This window comes from Vulpes lagopus, chromosome 14 (assembly GCF_018345385.1).
Source record: "Vulpes lagopus strain Blue_001 chromosome 14, ASM1834538v1, whole genome shotgun sequence".
In the NCBI taxonomy this organism is placed as follows: Eukaryota; Metazoa; Chordata; class Mammalia; order Carnivora; family Canidae; genus Vulpes; species Vulpes lagopus.
Window position 1 is genome coordinate 22,519,264 of NC_054837.1, and position 16,644 is coordinate 22,535,907.

The 16,644-nt window shown below is 44.1% G+C and overlaps 1 protein-coding gene across 1 annotated transcript in view; it reads left to right on the top strand.

Moving 5' to 3' along the window:
- Positions 1-16,644, top strand: part of KSR2 (kinase suppressor of ras 2) — a 400,554-nt gene that overhangs the window by 219,292 nt on the left and 164,618 nt on the right. Inside the window, exon 5 of the mRNA XM_041729093.1 lies at positions 15,745-15,929. Within this exon, the coding sequence (XP_041585027.1) occupies positions 15,745-15,929 (185 nt within the window). The remainder of the gene's footprint in view (positions 1-15,744; positions 15,930-16,644) is intronic.

Genomic DNA, 16,644 nt, shown 5'->3' on the forward strand with positions numbered 1-16,644 from the left:
CCCTGTTTTTCTTTTTCTAAGCCAGCAAAGTGCCACAGAATGAGACCCCTTTGATGTGATAATGTGAGTATGAGAACTGAATTTTTTTTTTTTTTTTGAGATCACTGCCATTTAATTAACCTGTGTGCTGGCAGCAATTAGTTCAAGATGTTTAAGTAACACACAGCCAAATTCCCTTTATACATGCTTGTGTCAGGGGCTTAAGATAATAGTTGAATTGTTCATTTTCCAGGTCAATAGAGGGAGATGAACAAAAGTGCCATGACTCTGCCTTCTTGGAGTTGATAGTCTAGACCAGATGTCAGCAACTATGGCCCATGGGCCAACTGTGGCCCCCTGTCTGTTTTTGTAAATAAAGTTTTATTGGAACACAACCTTCCTTCTTACCTTCCTTCCCTCCCTCTTTCCTCCTCTCCTCCATTCATTCTTCTTTTCCATCTTCTCTAGCTGCTTCTTTTTCCTTCTTTGAAAGCTACACACAATTATACTCATGGTAGGCATTTTTTTTGGTAAAAATTCACACACACAGTCCAATGTGGAAGTTCCCCGGCCCCCCTCTTCCCACTGTTTTTCCCAGTAGAAACCCTTCCAGTTCTTTTTTTGTGGCCTTTGTCAAACAAAAAAGGAGGCAGAACTGAAATAAAACAAAAGCACTTATTTGGAGTCTTAGAATTGCAATTCAGGGAGCCACGGTTCAGGTAGCAACCGAATTTGTATCCCACTAGGGAGCACAAGTCAAGGGCTTTTAAAGGCAGAAAAGAACACTTGTGTTCGTTGTTTACCAAGAATTTTGATTGGTGTTGGTGGCAGAAGACTAATTTTGGCTGAACATAATTGGTTGCTAAGGCTTTCACTAAGCAAAGTCTCTTACTGTAGCAGGTTGCAAGTGCTCCAGCTGAGTCCTCGGACTATTTGCCATTTGGGCTGGTTCAGAAGTTCATGGTTCTACTTGGTGAGGATGCCACCTCCTAAATGGACTCCTGGGTTCTTTTTAAAACCCCTTGATGTTAATGGCCCCATTTTATGTCACCTTCAATACATCATATGACTATATAGGAAATACATTAAAACAATTTTGCAAATATATTTATCACGTTTATGTTTATTTGTATTTGTACAAATGAGATCATACTATATGTGTTGCTTTCTTCAAAAGTCAACGTGTCTTGAAGTTTGATATATCTGCTTGTGGAGAGCAGAGTTGGTCAACTATGGCCTTTGAGCCAAATGTGGCCCGTCCCTTGTTTCTGCAAATAAAGTTTTATTGGGACATAGCCATGCCCATGTGTTGATGTATTGCCTAGGATGGCTTTGTGTTTCAATGGCAAAACTGAGTAGTTGTGATGGAGACTTTATGGACGAGACAAAGTCCACAATATGAACTATCTGGCTCTTTACAGAAGTTTGCTGACCCCAGCCATAGAGCCTCCTCATTCTTCTTAATGACTGCATAGTAATCTGAACTATAGATCATCATGTTTTATTAAATCTGTCTCATGTTAAGATGCCTCTGGTCTTGCTCTCTCTACATACTCCAGTGGGGATCTGCTAAGTGGGGCTGTCTCTGGGGAGCCTGGGATGATCATAACTACTATGGGCTTTTCTGATGCAGAGTGGGGTGGAACTTGGGTTTCCAATGTACAGGACAGGGTTTATGTCCCTGTGAGTCTCCCAGAGAACGTCCTTTGCTGCTACGTTACCTCTTTTCTTCTGGCATGACCTCAACTCTCAGCCTTGTCATCTGGTCTGTGGAGAGCCCGAGCAGATGCTAGCGATGGGAATGGTATTTTATTCCAGAGCATCGGCCTTTGCCAGACCCACTGGTAACAATGAAGGCAGGTGTCATTGATGTAGACTTCCCAAGTGAGCAGTGGTTCTCAGGAGTGGGGAGGGGTTCCTACAGAGCTTGTTAAAATGCAGAGATCAGGGCCCTACCTAACATCAAAAGACTTGAGAAACTCTGGAGTCAAGGATACTTATCTGACTTAGAGAAAAATTGAGCTGTAGACTTTTTTTAAAGAGAAATTCAGCTTTAGTGGTTCCAAGAATGCATTAGGGGTCTTTTGCTGCAAACAACAGAAGCCATCTCTGGTTGGTGTAATTAAAGGATGAACTTATATGGAAGATTCTAGTTCTAGGGTAACTCTTAGAATAGACAGGAAAGCCCAGAAAGGAACAGGATCCAGAGCATTCCGGGAGGGCTCTCAGTAGCGGGAAGGACTTGACAGGTTTTGGAGGGAGCCACCAGTAGGTTAACTGAGATTCAAAGATTTTTTTCCCATCATTGTCATGCCAGTCATGATTCATGTTTTCCAGAGAGATTCTGACTGGTCTGACTTGGCATCTGGTGACATGGGGAGGGTGGCATCTGTTCTCCTGGTCAATACCCCCAATGAGATTGTGCTCAAAGTAAAGAGAATTCTCTCAAATTGGGATTGGGGCTGAATGCTAGATGGTCACAAACAACCCACTGCAAAGAAGCATTACAGGTCATAGGCTAAATACATGACAAGCCTTTGTGGCCAGAGTAAGTCCTCGCCATGGAACATCAAGTTGCAATTCCCCAAAGGCCCATCCATCCTCTATATTATTTCATCTCCAAATAAACAAATTTTATATCCTAACAAGTCACTGTTGGATGCAAAAGTTGAAAGCAGGTCAGAGGCCTTGGTTTGAAAAGAAAAAAACCCAGTGTTTTCAGGCAATAATTCTTCAAACTTATCTGGAAAAAGAGGTTCAGACTTACTTCTTGGAGTCACCGTAGGATAGTCAAAAATGATTTATTGGAAATCCCACACTGCTGGGATCACACCGGCTGAGATTTTGCTGTGTTCTCCATTTAGCTCATGCTGACTCATTTGCCCCCCTCTGAAGCAAGGGGCAGACGGAGGGTCTGGAGAGGTTATCCCACCGTATAAATAAGAAGACTAGAAGCCTCATAGCTTCTGCCCAAGGTCACGCTGTTAGTCTGGAGGAAAGGGAGCCTCACCGCAGAATCATCACAGGGAGGATGGATGAGCTTTTAAGGATGGCCTGCTCTCGGCCTTGTTTTACAAGTAAGGATGCCGAGATCACACTGGGTTGAGCGGCCGGCCTGGGGCACCAGCTAGCCCCCAGTATTGTGAATCCTTCCCATCAACAGCTGGTAGCTGCTACTGTCTGTCTCATGGAAGTTTTTCGGTGTGGATTTCATAGAACCACCAGGTTGACAGATTTGCCTCTTAAGGCATGTCCACAAAGATCCTCTCTCAGTTAATTCTCCTGAGGGTAAAGGAAGCTTCTTTGAAGTATTCCATAGGTGGCAAAATACTGTTTCCCTGAATAAATATTTCGAGCCAACCCCAGCTCACGAGAGAAGACCCTTTGCTGGCTTAACATTTGATCTGACATTTGTCAATTTCTGCCTTTGCTGAGGATGCTGACCCTGGATGATTTTATCTGGAGGTGCCCGGGCTGTTGAGAATCTGAATGGCAGCATGCTTCCTTGCCACGGTGTGCCAAGGAAATCCAGAGGAAATCCAGGCCCTAAGGAGGCTGGAATATGTCTTAGGACTGCGAGCATTGGGGTCAGACAGGATCAAGTTCAAGTCCTGGCTCTCTGCTTTTTAAAATATCTATTTTTTTAAAGAATTTTATTTATTTATTCATGAGAGACACACAGAAAGAGGCAGACACAGGCAGAGGGAGATGCAGGCTCCCTGTGGGGAGCCTGATGCAGAACCGGATCCCAGGACCCTGGGATCACAACCTGAGCCAAAGGCAGACACTCAACCACTGAGCCACCCAGGTGCGCCTGGCTCTCTGCTTTTTTATAGGCTGTGTGACTTTGGGTAAGCTGCTTAACCTTTCTGTTTCTTCACTCACAGATGATTTTGCCATCTTAAAAAATAAAATGAGCTAATGCTTATGAAAATGCTTAACACATGGCCAGGCACATAGTAAGGGCTCAATGAATGGCAGCTGTCACAATTAGAGCCAAGACACTTTGAGCAGAAAGGGACAGAGACCTCTCAACAAATCCCTGCTTTAGATGGGAGAGGAAACCAGCCTCAAAGCCCACAGTGACTTGCTAATAATGACAGAGCCAGGTCAGGAACTCAGCCTCCTGCTTTCTCTAGCCAGTCATCTTATCAACCCAACACATGGCCTCCCTCGGGGTTACCCAGTAGGGTGGGTGTCATGGGCGGAGGGCAACCGTGTTGCTGATTCACCCTTCCTGGCCCCTCTCCTCTCAGTCTCCTTTAGAGGTTCTGATTTTAGGGGAGGTTTATGAGTCAAATGACTCCCTGCCCATGGGAAGGCCAAGAAAAGCGGGAAGAAGCCAGTTCTGGTCATCACTTATTGGGCTGATGGAGGCTGCCCATGTCCCACTGGCCCCAGGGAGACAGCAAGAGGAGACCTCTATGCCAATTTATCTTGGAAATTGTCTTTTCTTCAGGCAAGGGGAGGGGGAAGGAAGCCTAAAAGAAAACATCCAGCCACATGCCTGTGAAATCTCTGCCCAAAATCAGTCATCCTTTTTAATAATGAGGGCTGTCAGAGCCCTGGTTCAGTCGGAAATGATGGCCTGTGTAAATATTTGGTCTGTAACTGATTTATGGGTTGGGGAACAAAAAAATAAGATTAGTTGCTAATCACAGGGATGCAGGAAAATCAGCGGGCCTGGAAGGCAGAAGTGAGGTTGGCTGTCTGGGTGAACTCACATAGGGTCAGGGGAGGCTGGGCTGGGCTGTGCAGTGGTATTCACTTGGGAGGGGGGCCATGGGCTTCCGGATTATTCCAGAATAATCCAGAATGGGCAGAGGCAGCATTATCCATGTGCAGGTCAAGAACTGGGCGAGACCAGCTTTGTGGCAAGATGCCCGGTTCACAAGAGCAAGATTGGCTCTTCGCAGCGAACCCTGAAATCAACAATCTACACAGCCCCAAGCGTGCACAGGCACCCCTAATAAAATGGGAATATATGCAATCAGCTCTTTCAGTGGAATGAATGGTGCCATTAAGAACAGGCTTTGAAGTCAGTTAAATATGTGTTCACACCCCAGGCCTTTATTGAGTTGTGACCTGGGTACATTAACTGTTGAGAACCCCAGTTACCTTAACTGCAAAATAGGGGTTGTAATTGTTCTATCTCAAATGAGATAGCAGTCCCAAGCACATCACTTACTCCTGGCATCTCAGCCAGGCAGATCTTAATGCCGACGCCAGCAGCCCTGTGAGTTCTGGAATTCACAATCCCAGGTGGGCTAATATAGGTGCTTACCTCTCCTGCAGATTAACCCCCCGCCACAGCCACCAGATGCACATGCCTCCTATTAGAAGTAAATGTATAGGGTGGGGTGCTGGCCTGGCCCTTCCCCATACAGCTTAGAGGCAAAGCGGATGCATTGGAGGACCACCTTCTCCTCCTCAACCCACCTGAACCAGGAGCCCGTCAGCAATTGTGTGCTGGTGCAGTAGAAGCACACAGACTTCCATGTGTTCATTTAGTTCATTGAACTCTCACTATGCCCCAGGTCCTGTGCTGGAGGCTGTGCTGAGAACAGGTCACACATGATCCCTACATGAGTGGGAGGAGCCCACACTCATCAGATCATCAGAATTGCAGGGATGTACTCTAGAAGGGGGCCAGAGCTTGAAGAAACGAATAGGTGCTATGAGAAGGCCAAGTCTATGGGGAGGATGAGGAAAGACCCAGGTGGCAGGAGCTGCAGCTCTTGGGGTGAGCCAGGTGATGGGGAGGGGGATGCAGCATGGTTTAGGTGGTTTGCTTCACTTTTCCTACTTTTAGGTAAGTCCAGACCCTACTAGAACAGGGGCAGGCAGGCTACAGCCCAAGGAACAAATTCAGCCCACTGTCTAGTTCTGTAGATAGTTTTATTAGAACTCACCACATACATTCATGCACATGTTGTCCCAGGCTGATCTTGTGCCACACCACAGAGCTGGGTAGCTGAGACAGAGGACATATGGCTTGCAGACGCCTTTTACAGAAAAAAAATTCACTGACCTTTGCGCTAGAACACTTTTCCTGTCCTCTTTCCTTCTTCTTCTCTCATTCACCCTGGGAGGATCTGAAGTGGTGTCTTAGCGGACAAGAGAGGAATATATATATATAGTGTATATATACATATTTTTTGGTTTAGATATATATGTAAAACAATTTGCTTCTCCTGATCAAGTCTTACTAGAAAGTCTGTTTGATATTGAGAGCTAATATGTTACTGAGCAAAATTTAATCTTAAAAAAGATAACTGTGTATCTATTCTTAGGATATTTTGCATGTTTTCAAGTATATATATTTGTATATAACATATATTTAACCACACACTATAATATGTATATAAATGTATATACATAAATATATAATATGCTATATTGTATATTATACTATTATATAATATATAAACATATAAATTTGTACACATAAATATATAGTATATTATATATTATGCTTGAATATATTATATATAAATTTACATATATAATACTATACTGTAATATACTATATTATATGCACTATATGCTATGTACTATAAATATGTAAGTTTATATATAATACATAACTATATATATATATATATATATATATATAAAATGAAACGTATGTATATGTTCAATTCCTAGGAATCTATAAACAACCACATTTGTATATCTGTCAACTAAATCTGAGATACCAGTTACCAAGTGACAGAAGTCATTTGGGAAACAAAATCCATCTCAAATTTGATCTTCAATTTAAAACTTATTGAAAAAATAATGAAACATCATTGAAATATTAAATAAAGATTGACCACATTATTTCATGTCTGTACCTTTGTTTTCTAGAAGTAGAGTTTTTTTGTTTGTTTTGTTTTAATAAAATAAAGAAAAATTCAAGCCAAAAATACTTCAGTCATTTTACAATTATGTTTTATTATTATCATCAAAGAATACTCCTGGTACTAAGTTCCAATGGTTACTAAGTTCAAAGCCTAAAAAAAGTACTTACTCCCCAAATCCCAAGCCCCCTCACCAGCCTGCCAATTGCTTCTGTGTATCCTTCCAGAAAATGTTTCTATACATGGGACCATATCCAGCTAAGACTGGGCTCCTACATAACGCAATGATTTAGGATGTCAGATGACTCTTCCTTTGACCCCATTACACTGTTGGCCAACAAGTCCTAGAAGAGCTGTGTTCCAGATGCTTCCTTTCCCTTCCCTTCTGATGCCTAGAACTTGGTCCACACCACTGCCATCACCTTTTGTCTGGGTGACTGCCACAGCCTTCTCTACAGAATCCCATTCTTGGCTGCACCATGGTCAACTCTACACATTGGCAGAGTGGTCTTTCGAGAACAGAATTAGGTTTTGTCACCTTCCTTCTTAAAACCTGCGGCAGGTACCCATGGCTCTCAAAACCCCACCTCCCTCCAGGGGCAAGCATCCAACCAGCAAAGCACCATTTGATCGCACTAATCCAGTCTCATCTTCCCTGATCCTGCCTTCCCTCTCTACTCCTCCCTTGCTCACTATGAGTTGACTTGCCCTGGTCTTGGCCTCCCTAGCATTGACTTTGCCTCACTGCCTGGTCCCCTCGCCCTCCAGTTCTTTGCAAATCTGACTTCTTTTGACAACCAGTTCTCAGCCTAAATACCATTTGTCCACGAAGGCCTTACTACCCACTCACTACTGCATCACCTGATTTTAATTCTCCATGAAGCTCCTATTATTACTCAGTATTTTCTTACTATTTTATGTGTTTTTCTGTTTCTGTTCTGTTCAGTTTTCTATTTCTGTTCCAGGATACCAGCCCAGGCAGGGCATGGCTCTCATCTACCTCGTACACTACTAAAGTCCAAGCACCTTAGTGTTCTGGTGATATTTATTGGATTAATTTTTGGAATTAATCCCATTTTTATTTTGTTGCATTTTTCTTGTCCTAAGGAGACACAGGGGAGGGTGGTTTGAGCAAGCATTCCTTGCCAAACCTTTTCTCTGAATAACTTTGAAAATCCTGTTGTAATTTGTCTTCTTCCAGGAAGGCTTCACGACTGCCTGGCCTGGTCATCACCTCATCCCAGTGATGGGAATCCTCCTTCCCCAGTCGATGTGGTCTGTGGACTTTTGTGTATTTCCCCTGAGGCAAGAGGTCCAGGGTGAAGGGGAATTCTTTGGTCCTCTTCATGGATACTTGTCCATTTTCCTTTGATTTTGAGCCTGACTTTTACATCATCTTTGCCTATAAAGAACTTCAGTCTATCTAGAGGAAGCAAAGTATCTAGACAAGGGACCAGTGCAAGAAAGATTATCACCTAGCAGGTGCTAGACACTCTCTCAGGTACTCAAAGCACATTATTTCATTGGATCTTCATAGAATCTTGTGAAGTAGAGGAATTATTATGCATTTTTACAGGACATTGAGGTTCAGAGAGGTTAAATGACTTCATGAAGGTCACCCAGCTAGTAAGAAGGAGGGATCTAGTTCCTGTGTTACTATTATATATTTTCCTAATTGTAGCAAAATACCTATAGCATAACATTGACCATTTTAACCATTTTAAAGCGTATGAGTAAGTGGCATTAAGTACATTCATAGCCTTGTGCAACTCACCACTATCCAGTTCTAGAACTTTCTCATCACCCTAGATGGGAACCGCAAGCCCATTAAACAGTCACTTCTTATTCCCCCTCTTGCCCCTAGACCTGAACAACCACTAATCTGTTTTCTGCCTCTGTGGTTTTGCCTATTTTGGATATTTCACCTAAACGGAATCATCCTGTGTGGTTTTGTGTGTGTGTGTGTGTTTTCCACTTAGCTAATATTTTTGAGGTTCATCTACATCATAGCATGAATCAGTACTTCATAATTCTGAATCATATTCCATTGTATGGATAGACAATAATTTGTTTATCCATTCATGTGTTGATGGGCATTTGGGTTGTTTTCACCTTTTGACTCTTGTGCATAATGCTGCTATCAACATCGTGTAAAGTTTTTGTTTGAACACCTGGTTTCAGTTCTTCTGGGTATATATCTAGGAGTGGAATTTCTGGGTCTTATGCTGATTTTTATACAATCGGTGCACCACTTTACAATCCCACCAGCAATGGACAAGGTTCTGGTTTCTCCACATCCTTGTCAACACTTGTTCCTTTTTTTGACTTCTTGATCATGGCCATCCTAGTGGGTGTGAAGTGGTATCTCACTGTGGTTTTGATTTGCATTTTCCTAATGACGAATGATGTGGAGCATCTTTTCATGTAGGCTTGGCCAGTTGTATATCTTCTTTGGAGAATGTCTATTCTAGTCCTTTGCCTATATATGTATATATGTGTATATATATATATATATATATATACACACACACACATATATATAGTGTGTGTGTATATGTTTTAGTATTGCCTATATATATATATATATATATATAGTGTGTGTGTGTGTGTGTGTATGTTTTACTATTGTTTCCTTGAAGATTTTGTTTATTTATTTGAGAGAGAGAGAGAGAGAGAATGAGAGAGAGACAGCACAAGTGGGGGGGAGGGCAAGAGAGAAACAGACTCTCCATGAGCAGGGAGCCCAATATGAGGCTCACTCCCAGGACCCTGGGATCATGACCTGAGCTGAAGGTAGACGCTTAACTAATTGAGCCACCCAGGCACCCCTATTTTAGTATTGTTTTAAGAAACTTTTTGTAAAGCATAACTTTCATTCAAAAGTAAAGTGCACAGTTTTTAGGTACAGTTTGATAAATTTGTATATATTGCGATACCCATGTACTCACCACCCACTCAAGACTGAAGATATGTCCAGCCCCCAGAAGGCTTCTTGAGTCTCATTCTGGTCAATAACCTACTCAAAGAAAATCACCCTTCTGCCCTTTCTAGCATAGATTATAATTTTGCCTGTTTTTGAATTTCATGTAAACAGAATCCTGATGGAGTCATACAGTACTCTTTTGTTGCTGATTTCTCTTACCCAATGCACTATCATTGAGATTAAGCCATGTTTATAGTCTAGCCAGAGTTTTCTCTTTTTTTGTTGCCATGCAGTAATCAATCATATGAGCAGACTATGTTTTATTTATCCTATTATTGACAGACATTGAGACTATTCTCAGTGTTTGGCCATATGAGTAACATTGCCAGGAACATTCTTGCATGGGTTGTTTCATGGACATGGGCGCACTCATTTTGGCTGGGTACATACCGAGGGGTGAAATTTTGGAGTCAGAGGGTTTTGGGGTTCACTTTAGTAGATATAATCAGATAGCTTTTCAAAATGCTTGTACTAGTGTATAATCTCAGCAGGATTGGGGGGAGGGGTGGATTCTGGTCACTCTCTTCTTGCCAACATTTGGCAAGAATGTCAACTCCATTTTTAGCCATTCTGGTGGGACCTGCACTGGTGTTAAACACGTTTTTCAATCAATGTCTCTTCCTCTCCCCCATCTTCCTCTTTCTTCTCTTTCTCTTCTTAGTATATTTCACATAAAACTGTATATGAGGAAGTCATTGCTGTGGGATTATGGAGTTGATATGCAAGTTCATTTTTCAAATTTTACCTATTAAAATACAAAAAGTTTCACCTGTGCCTTGTCTGAAAGCATTAAATATTCATCCACACCCGGGGAAGTGCGACTTAGGTGTTTGACTCACTCATGCTTCCTTTTTTGCCAGAGGTCCAGTGGATTAATGCCCTGTTTGGAATGTGTTCAACCTGCAAACGAAGTTTGTAGCCTGTGGTCAAGGAGCAGAGCAGATTCTACTAAACAGTCTCCTGATGTTAGACTTACTAGGCCTTTGCTTTTCCAAACCTTCTCCTTCCCTGAGTTCTGTGTGTATCCCCTGCCTCCTCCCTACCCAAGAATGTTCTTTGGTCTTGAAAGGGTCTTGCCTGGAGGCCTCAGTTTGGGTAATTAGATCAGGTCAAATGCAAAGGATTTAAATGGCCCCATTTGAGAGGGAGTGAGCTGTCTCTCCCGTGTAAGGCCAATGGGCATTTTTTCCTGTTTGGGAAAATGGTTGATGGATGAGTGCTTTGCTCCACTGAGTGATTGTGAGAATGTGTGCTGTGCCTGTCCTCCAGCCATGCTTGCGAGGAGCTTGTCTGCCCCCAGCTCTGCCATTTCCTCCCAATTGGCTGGGCCAGATGCTCCAGACACCGTTAATGAGATGCTGAAGTTTATGGCCGGGTGAAGGCATTTGAGTTCAAGGGGACACAACCCCACACACGAGGAAGCTGAGGGTAAAGAGGCCATGTGAGTCAGCAGCTCTGCTTGACTCAATGCCCAGCAAAGTTTTGGAATAGGAAGTGGTACAGAGACTAATCATCAGTTTGGGAACCCTCTCAGTGATCTTTGCAACCGAAGCTCTCAAGGGCAGGTGACAAATGGGCTTTGATCAAGAGCCTTTGGAGTGCAGAGCTGTGTCTGCCAGACCTAGGCCAGGGGTGGCCAGGGGCTGGCAGAAGAAATCAGGTGTGTCTCTGCCCTCAAGGAGTCCATAGCTGGAATTAGCTGAGAAGATGTTGCCAAACCAGGTCTCTTGACTTGCAAGTCAAAACTGGGCTACATTCCTTTAAAACATTCCCAAGACAGAAGATTCCAGGTTGTCTTTGCTTGAGCTGGGGCACATGGGCTTGGGTGGGAGTCTAAAGATCCAGCTTCTGTTCTTGGCTCTGCAACTGTGGGTTGCCTGCTTTGTGTTAGCTGCTGGGATACAGGCTCATCCCGTGTGTGTTGGTCACAAGCCATGGGGTGGGGAGGGATAGACATTCATACAGCAACCACATAAGTAAAAGCAGAATTCCAACTGGGTTGCATTCTGTGAAGGAAAAGCAGATAGTGCTAGGAGCATATGTAATCTGGAGATCTGACTAGTTCTGAGGGTTGAGGACTGTGTCTCTAAATAAGTGATGCCTAAGGTAGTTCTTCACTAACAGGATGGGGAATGGTGTTCCTGGCAGAGGGAACAGCCTGTGCAAAGATCCCGAGGTAGCTGAGAATTTGGTATCAGAAAGAGAGTCTGAGCATGACAAGGCAATGATAATACAAGAAGTCCTCCAGAGAGAGATCCTTGAGGGTCCCTTGAAGCTTTTATAAGAAGACCTTTGGAAGTTTTAAAGCAGGAGAGTGACATGATACAGCGTATACTTTTTAAAACTTCACTTTGGTGCCTGGGTGGAGAATGGATTATGAAGAATCAAAAGTGGGATGGGATGGGATTATTCAGCCATAAAAAGGAGTGAAGTTTTGCTACATTGTTACCACATGGATGAACCACAAAGACATTAGATTCAGCCAAAGAAGCCAGACGCAGAAGTTCACATATTGTCTAATTCCGTTTAAATGAAATATCCAGAATAGACAAATCCATAGAGATAGAAAACAGGTTGATAGCTGCCAGGGTCTGGAAGGAAGAACATGGAAAGGAATTGCTTAGTAGGTACAGGATTTTGTTTTGGGGTGATGAAATATTTTGGAACTGGATAGGGATAGTGTTTGCACAACATTGTGAATGTACTTAATGCCACTGAATTGTTCACTTTAAAGTGGTTAATATAATGTGAATTTTACCTCAGTATAAATAAAAAGTAAAGAAAATCAAAAATAAAGAAAAAAAATTAAAAGCTGAATTGGGGGTCTGATTCACACACAGCAGCAGCAGCCACTGAAGTGAGGTGAGGGAGGAAGGTGGCTCGGACCAGAGCTTTAAGGCTGGAGATGGAGAGCAAGGAAACAATTGAAGAAGTAAGGATTCTCAGGATCCTTTTAGTTCAGATATATTCTGTGCAAATTAAGCTTCGGGAAGGTCAGAAGAACTTTGCTAGATTCCAACACTGGAATGAATAATCCTTTGCTCTACCTGGTAAAACAAGTGCATTTTCCCTAAGCACAGATTACGAAGCTGGGTGTCTTCCCTCCATAGATGTGCCACCTCAGCTGAGCCCGGCTCTGGGGCTGCTGTCAGCACCGCCTGCTGTCAGGGAGCTCGGACTGGCCCGCAGACAGCAGCACGGTCCACCCTTGGCTCGTATGGCCCCAAAGGATGGAGCTGCCCTCACCGATGCTTTGTGCCACCTCGTTTTGCTGCTTTCCCCAGAACTGGCCCTGATTCCAGGGAAGACATTTATGTAATAGATTTCTAATATCCTGCGATCATGGGGAGATGTTCTTTTTAATTACACCTGCAGGTCATACTGCAAAATATGCACCGAATCTTACACAGTCACAGTCATTGGACAGTCATTTTTGTTTGTTTTCTCCTCTGAGCATGCTGGGTAATGAGGGCAGATGGTAAAGGTGAATCCCACATCTGTCCATGAAGACTTCCTTGGTGGGCAGGAAGTGATATGATTCCCTTCCATCTATCCTCATCAAATAGCCATTCATTCTCCACTTTCTCTTTCTCCTGCCCTCGTTTCCTCCTATTTGTCTTTCCATCCTCCCATTCTCTTTTCCTTCATTACATCTACTTCTCCATCCATCCATCCATCATCCTCCTGTCCTTCAGCTTTTTCATCCATCTACCCCTGCATCCATCCATCCATCCATCTATTCACCCATCCATCCTTCTATCCATCCTTCTATCCATCTCTTTTCCATTCATCTATCCTTTGTCCTTTTCCTCATCCATCCACTCATCTGTCCATTCATCCTTCTACCCTTCCTACCTTTATTTTTCCCTTTCTTCTTTCTTTCCTTCTTTCCATCTATCCACCCAGCCAGCCAGCCAGCCAGCCAGCTTTTTATCCATCCATCTGTCCAACTAACATTTATTTACATATTCCCCTTCTCTTCTCCATCTGTGGTCCTGAGTTAGTAAAGCAAATTGACTTTGTAGTAGTTACTGAACTACTGTTAAACTTATGCTGTGTTGGGCTTGGTTATCCTTATACAAGGGATCTGGCCTTGTCATTTGGTGGCCCAGTGCCTCAAGGCTCCTGTCAGTGTTTTGGAAATAATGATGATATCTATTGCCAGAGGGTATGACTGCATCCTATTCATCTGCCAGGGGTAGTGGTGGGTTGAGAGCTGCCGGATGTTTCAGATGAAAAACATGGCTCAGCTTTAACTTTTGGCTTCTTCCAGGTTAATTCCATACCAAAGAGACACCTAGTTTAACCTGGCCATAGTGATATTAATAACAGGTAACCTGAACCCTCACTCTGTGCCGGGCTCTGTGCCAAGTACGTTATTTCATATCTCATCGAATTGTCACAACATCCATCTTATAGGTAGATGCTATTATTTTCCTCATTGTCCAGGTGAGGAAACTGAGGCACAAAGAGATGAGATCACTTTCCTGAGGTCACAACGAGGACCTGGTTTCCCTGACCGCAAAGTTTGCGAGTCCAACTTCAAAATTATACTACCTCGGTGTAGATGCCTCTTTGAATCTCCACCATTGGAGATTCTTGTGGAATGAAATAACACTCCCTTGTTTCTCTCTCTTCTCCACCCATGGGCAGGGAGAGCCAGCCACTGTGCCCTGCTATAACGGGAAGTACCTTCCTGGGCCTTGTTGCAGACCCCTAGGGATATAATAAGCAAGGCTGCCAGCCCAAGCTCTGTGAGGAAGCGACTTTGCAGGTGCACTTGGATTCCTTATAGCTGATGAGCAGCGGGCCTCCTGGAGAGGGTGACTTTTAGGCTGCCTGTGTGGGAGGCCTCTAGTCTTTCATTAAGGCACCTTCCTGGGCTCTCCATCTAGGAGAACACATGCAAGGATGGTTCACTTTGGCCACAAGATGGCACCCAACTCCGAGCTAGACCTGAATGGGGCTTCAGTGGGGGGGGGGGGGGGGGGGGTGGGGGATGGGGGAGGGAGGGGGGGCGTAGAATGGTTAGTTTGGGATGCTGTTCTAAATCACACTCTGTTAAACTGATCACCTAATCTCCTTGGGAAGGGGAGAAACATTTCCAAACCAGCTCCAGAGGTTCATTCCATTCAGCTGGTGCCAAGCCAGAGGCTGAAAGATCCAGGAAGGAAAACCACAGGGTTCCTGCCCTCAAGGAATTAGAATGCAGCATGATTAAATTCCAGTCATAATCCAGATTAATCATTTAATAGGCTTTTAATGACCACCTACTGTGTGCCAGGTTCTGTGCTAATGGTTGAGGACAGAGAAATGAACAATACGGGGAATCATTGCCCTCGAAGACCCATAGTTCACTTGGGAGACAAGAACTAAAAGAACAGGCTGGGGAAAATAAGAAAGTATAGCCACAGGGATACACACAGAATATCATAGAATTGAAGTCCAGGCAAGGAGGGAAGGGAATATCAGGGAAAGCTTCCTGGAGAGGACACCAGAGTGGGGTCAGAGAAGACTGATGGAGATTAAGCATCCAGGGATGGGGAGGCTATTCTGGGCTGTGGGGACAGCGCCAGCAAAGGGTTGTAGGTGAGAAACAGCACAGAACCAAACTGAAGGGGAGATGGAGCAGCCCCAACAGACCAGGTCAGTTTGGGGAGTGGACATTGGTGCCATGTTTTTTTTTTTTTTAAGATTTTCTTTATTTATTCATGAGAGACACACAGAGAGAGGCAGAGACATAGGCAGAGGGAGAAACAGGCTCCCCACAGGGAACCTGATGTGGGACTCCATCCCGGGATCCCAGGATCATGCCCCGAGCTGAAGGCGGATGCTCAACCCCTGAGCCACCCAGGTGCCCCATTGGTGCCATGTTAGAGAGACTGGGTCTGCCTGTGTGCACTTATGGATATGTTGTCCTCTCTTCTGTCTCTCTTTCAGAGCCAAGAAGAAAAGCAAACCCTTGAACCTCAAGATTCACAGCAGCGTGGGCAGCTGTGAGAACATTCCTTCTCAGCAGCGCTCCCCACTCCTGTCCGAGCGCTCCCTGCGCTCCTTCTTTGTGGGACACGCACCTTTCCTGCCCTCCACCCCTCCCGTCCACACTGAGACCAACTTCTCTGCAAGTAAGTCACCCACCCTCCCGCCTGGGGTTGTTGTACCTTCTTGTCTGCCAGGTGCACACTCCGTGTTCTCTGCGGAGAAACGCTCCTGAAACACTTTGAACGTGGCTCAATCACCTCCCACCTGCGCCGCTCACGCCCCTTGGGATGGTTTCGAAGGGAAGGGGCGTAATTAGTACTCAGGAGGCTGACTGACTGTTGTCATTGGTCCTATATTCCTACTCTTTTTGCCTGCAGGTGTGGAGGGATGACAGAGGGGAAGCAAGCATGCAGGGCATGAAAGGAAACATCAGCTTTTTCTCTCTGCTTCTTGGCTGCCGGGTCACAGGATTTTTCTCGGGCTGCTGTGGATAAGGCATCTATGATTAAATTTTGTAATTTTTTTTTTTTGCCCCACTCAGGTCAACACATATAACCTTTCATTTCAAAGATGTATTTGGGTTCAAACTGAGTTGAGCATGGCCTGAGGTGTTTTACATTCTGCTCCCGCGAATTTCTGCTGGAGACAAAGTGGTTATTACTCGGAACGGAAATGGAACTTTCTGGTGATCCAGGGCTGAGGTTTCAGAAGACGTTTAATCTTTTCTGCCCAGAGGCCCATTTTGCTGAACAGGCACAGATGTGGTCAGAGGGGAGCCCCTGAAAAAAAAAAGCCCAACCCGTCCTCTAGCTCAGATATCAACTTTTATGGACTGGGAATTTAGGAGGAGGAGGAGGG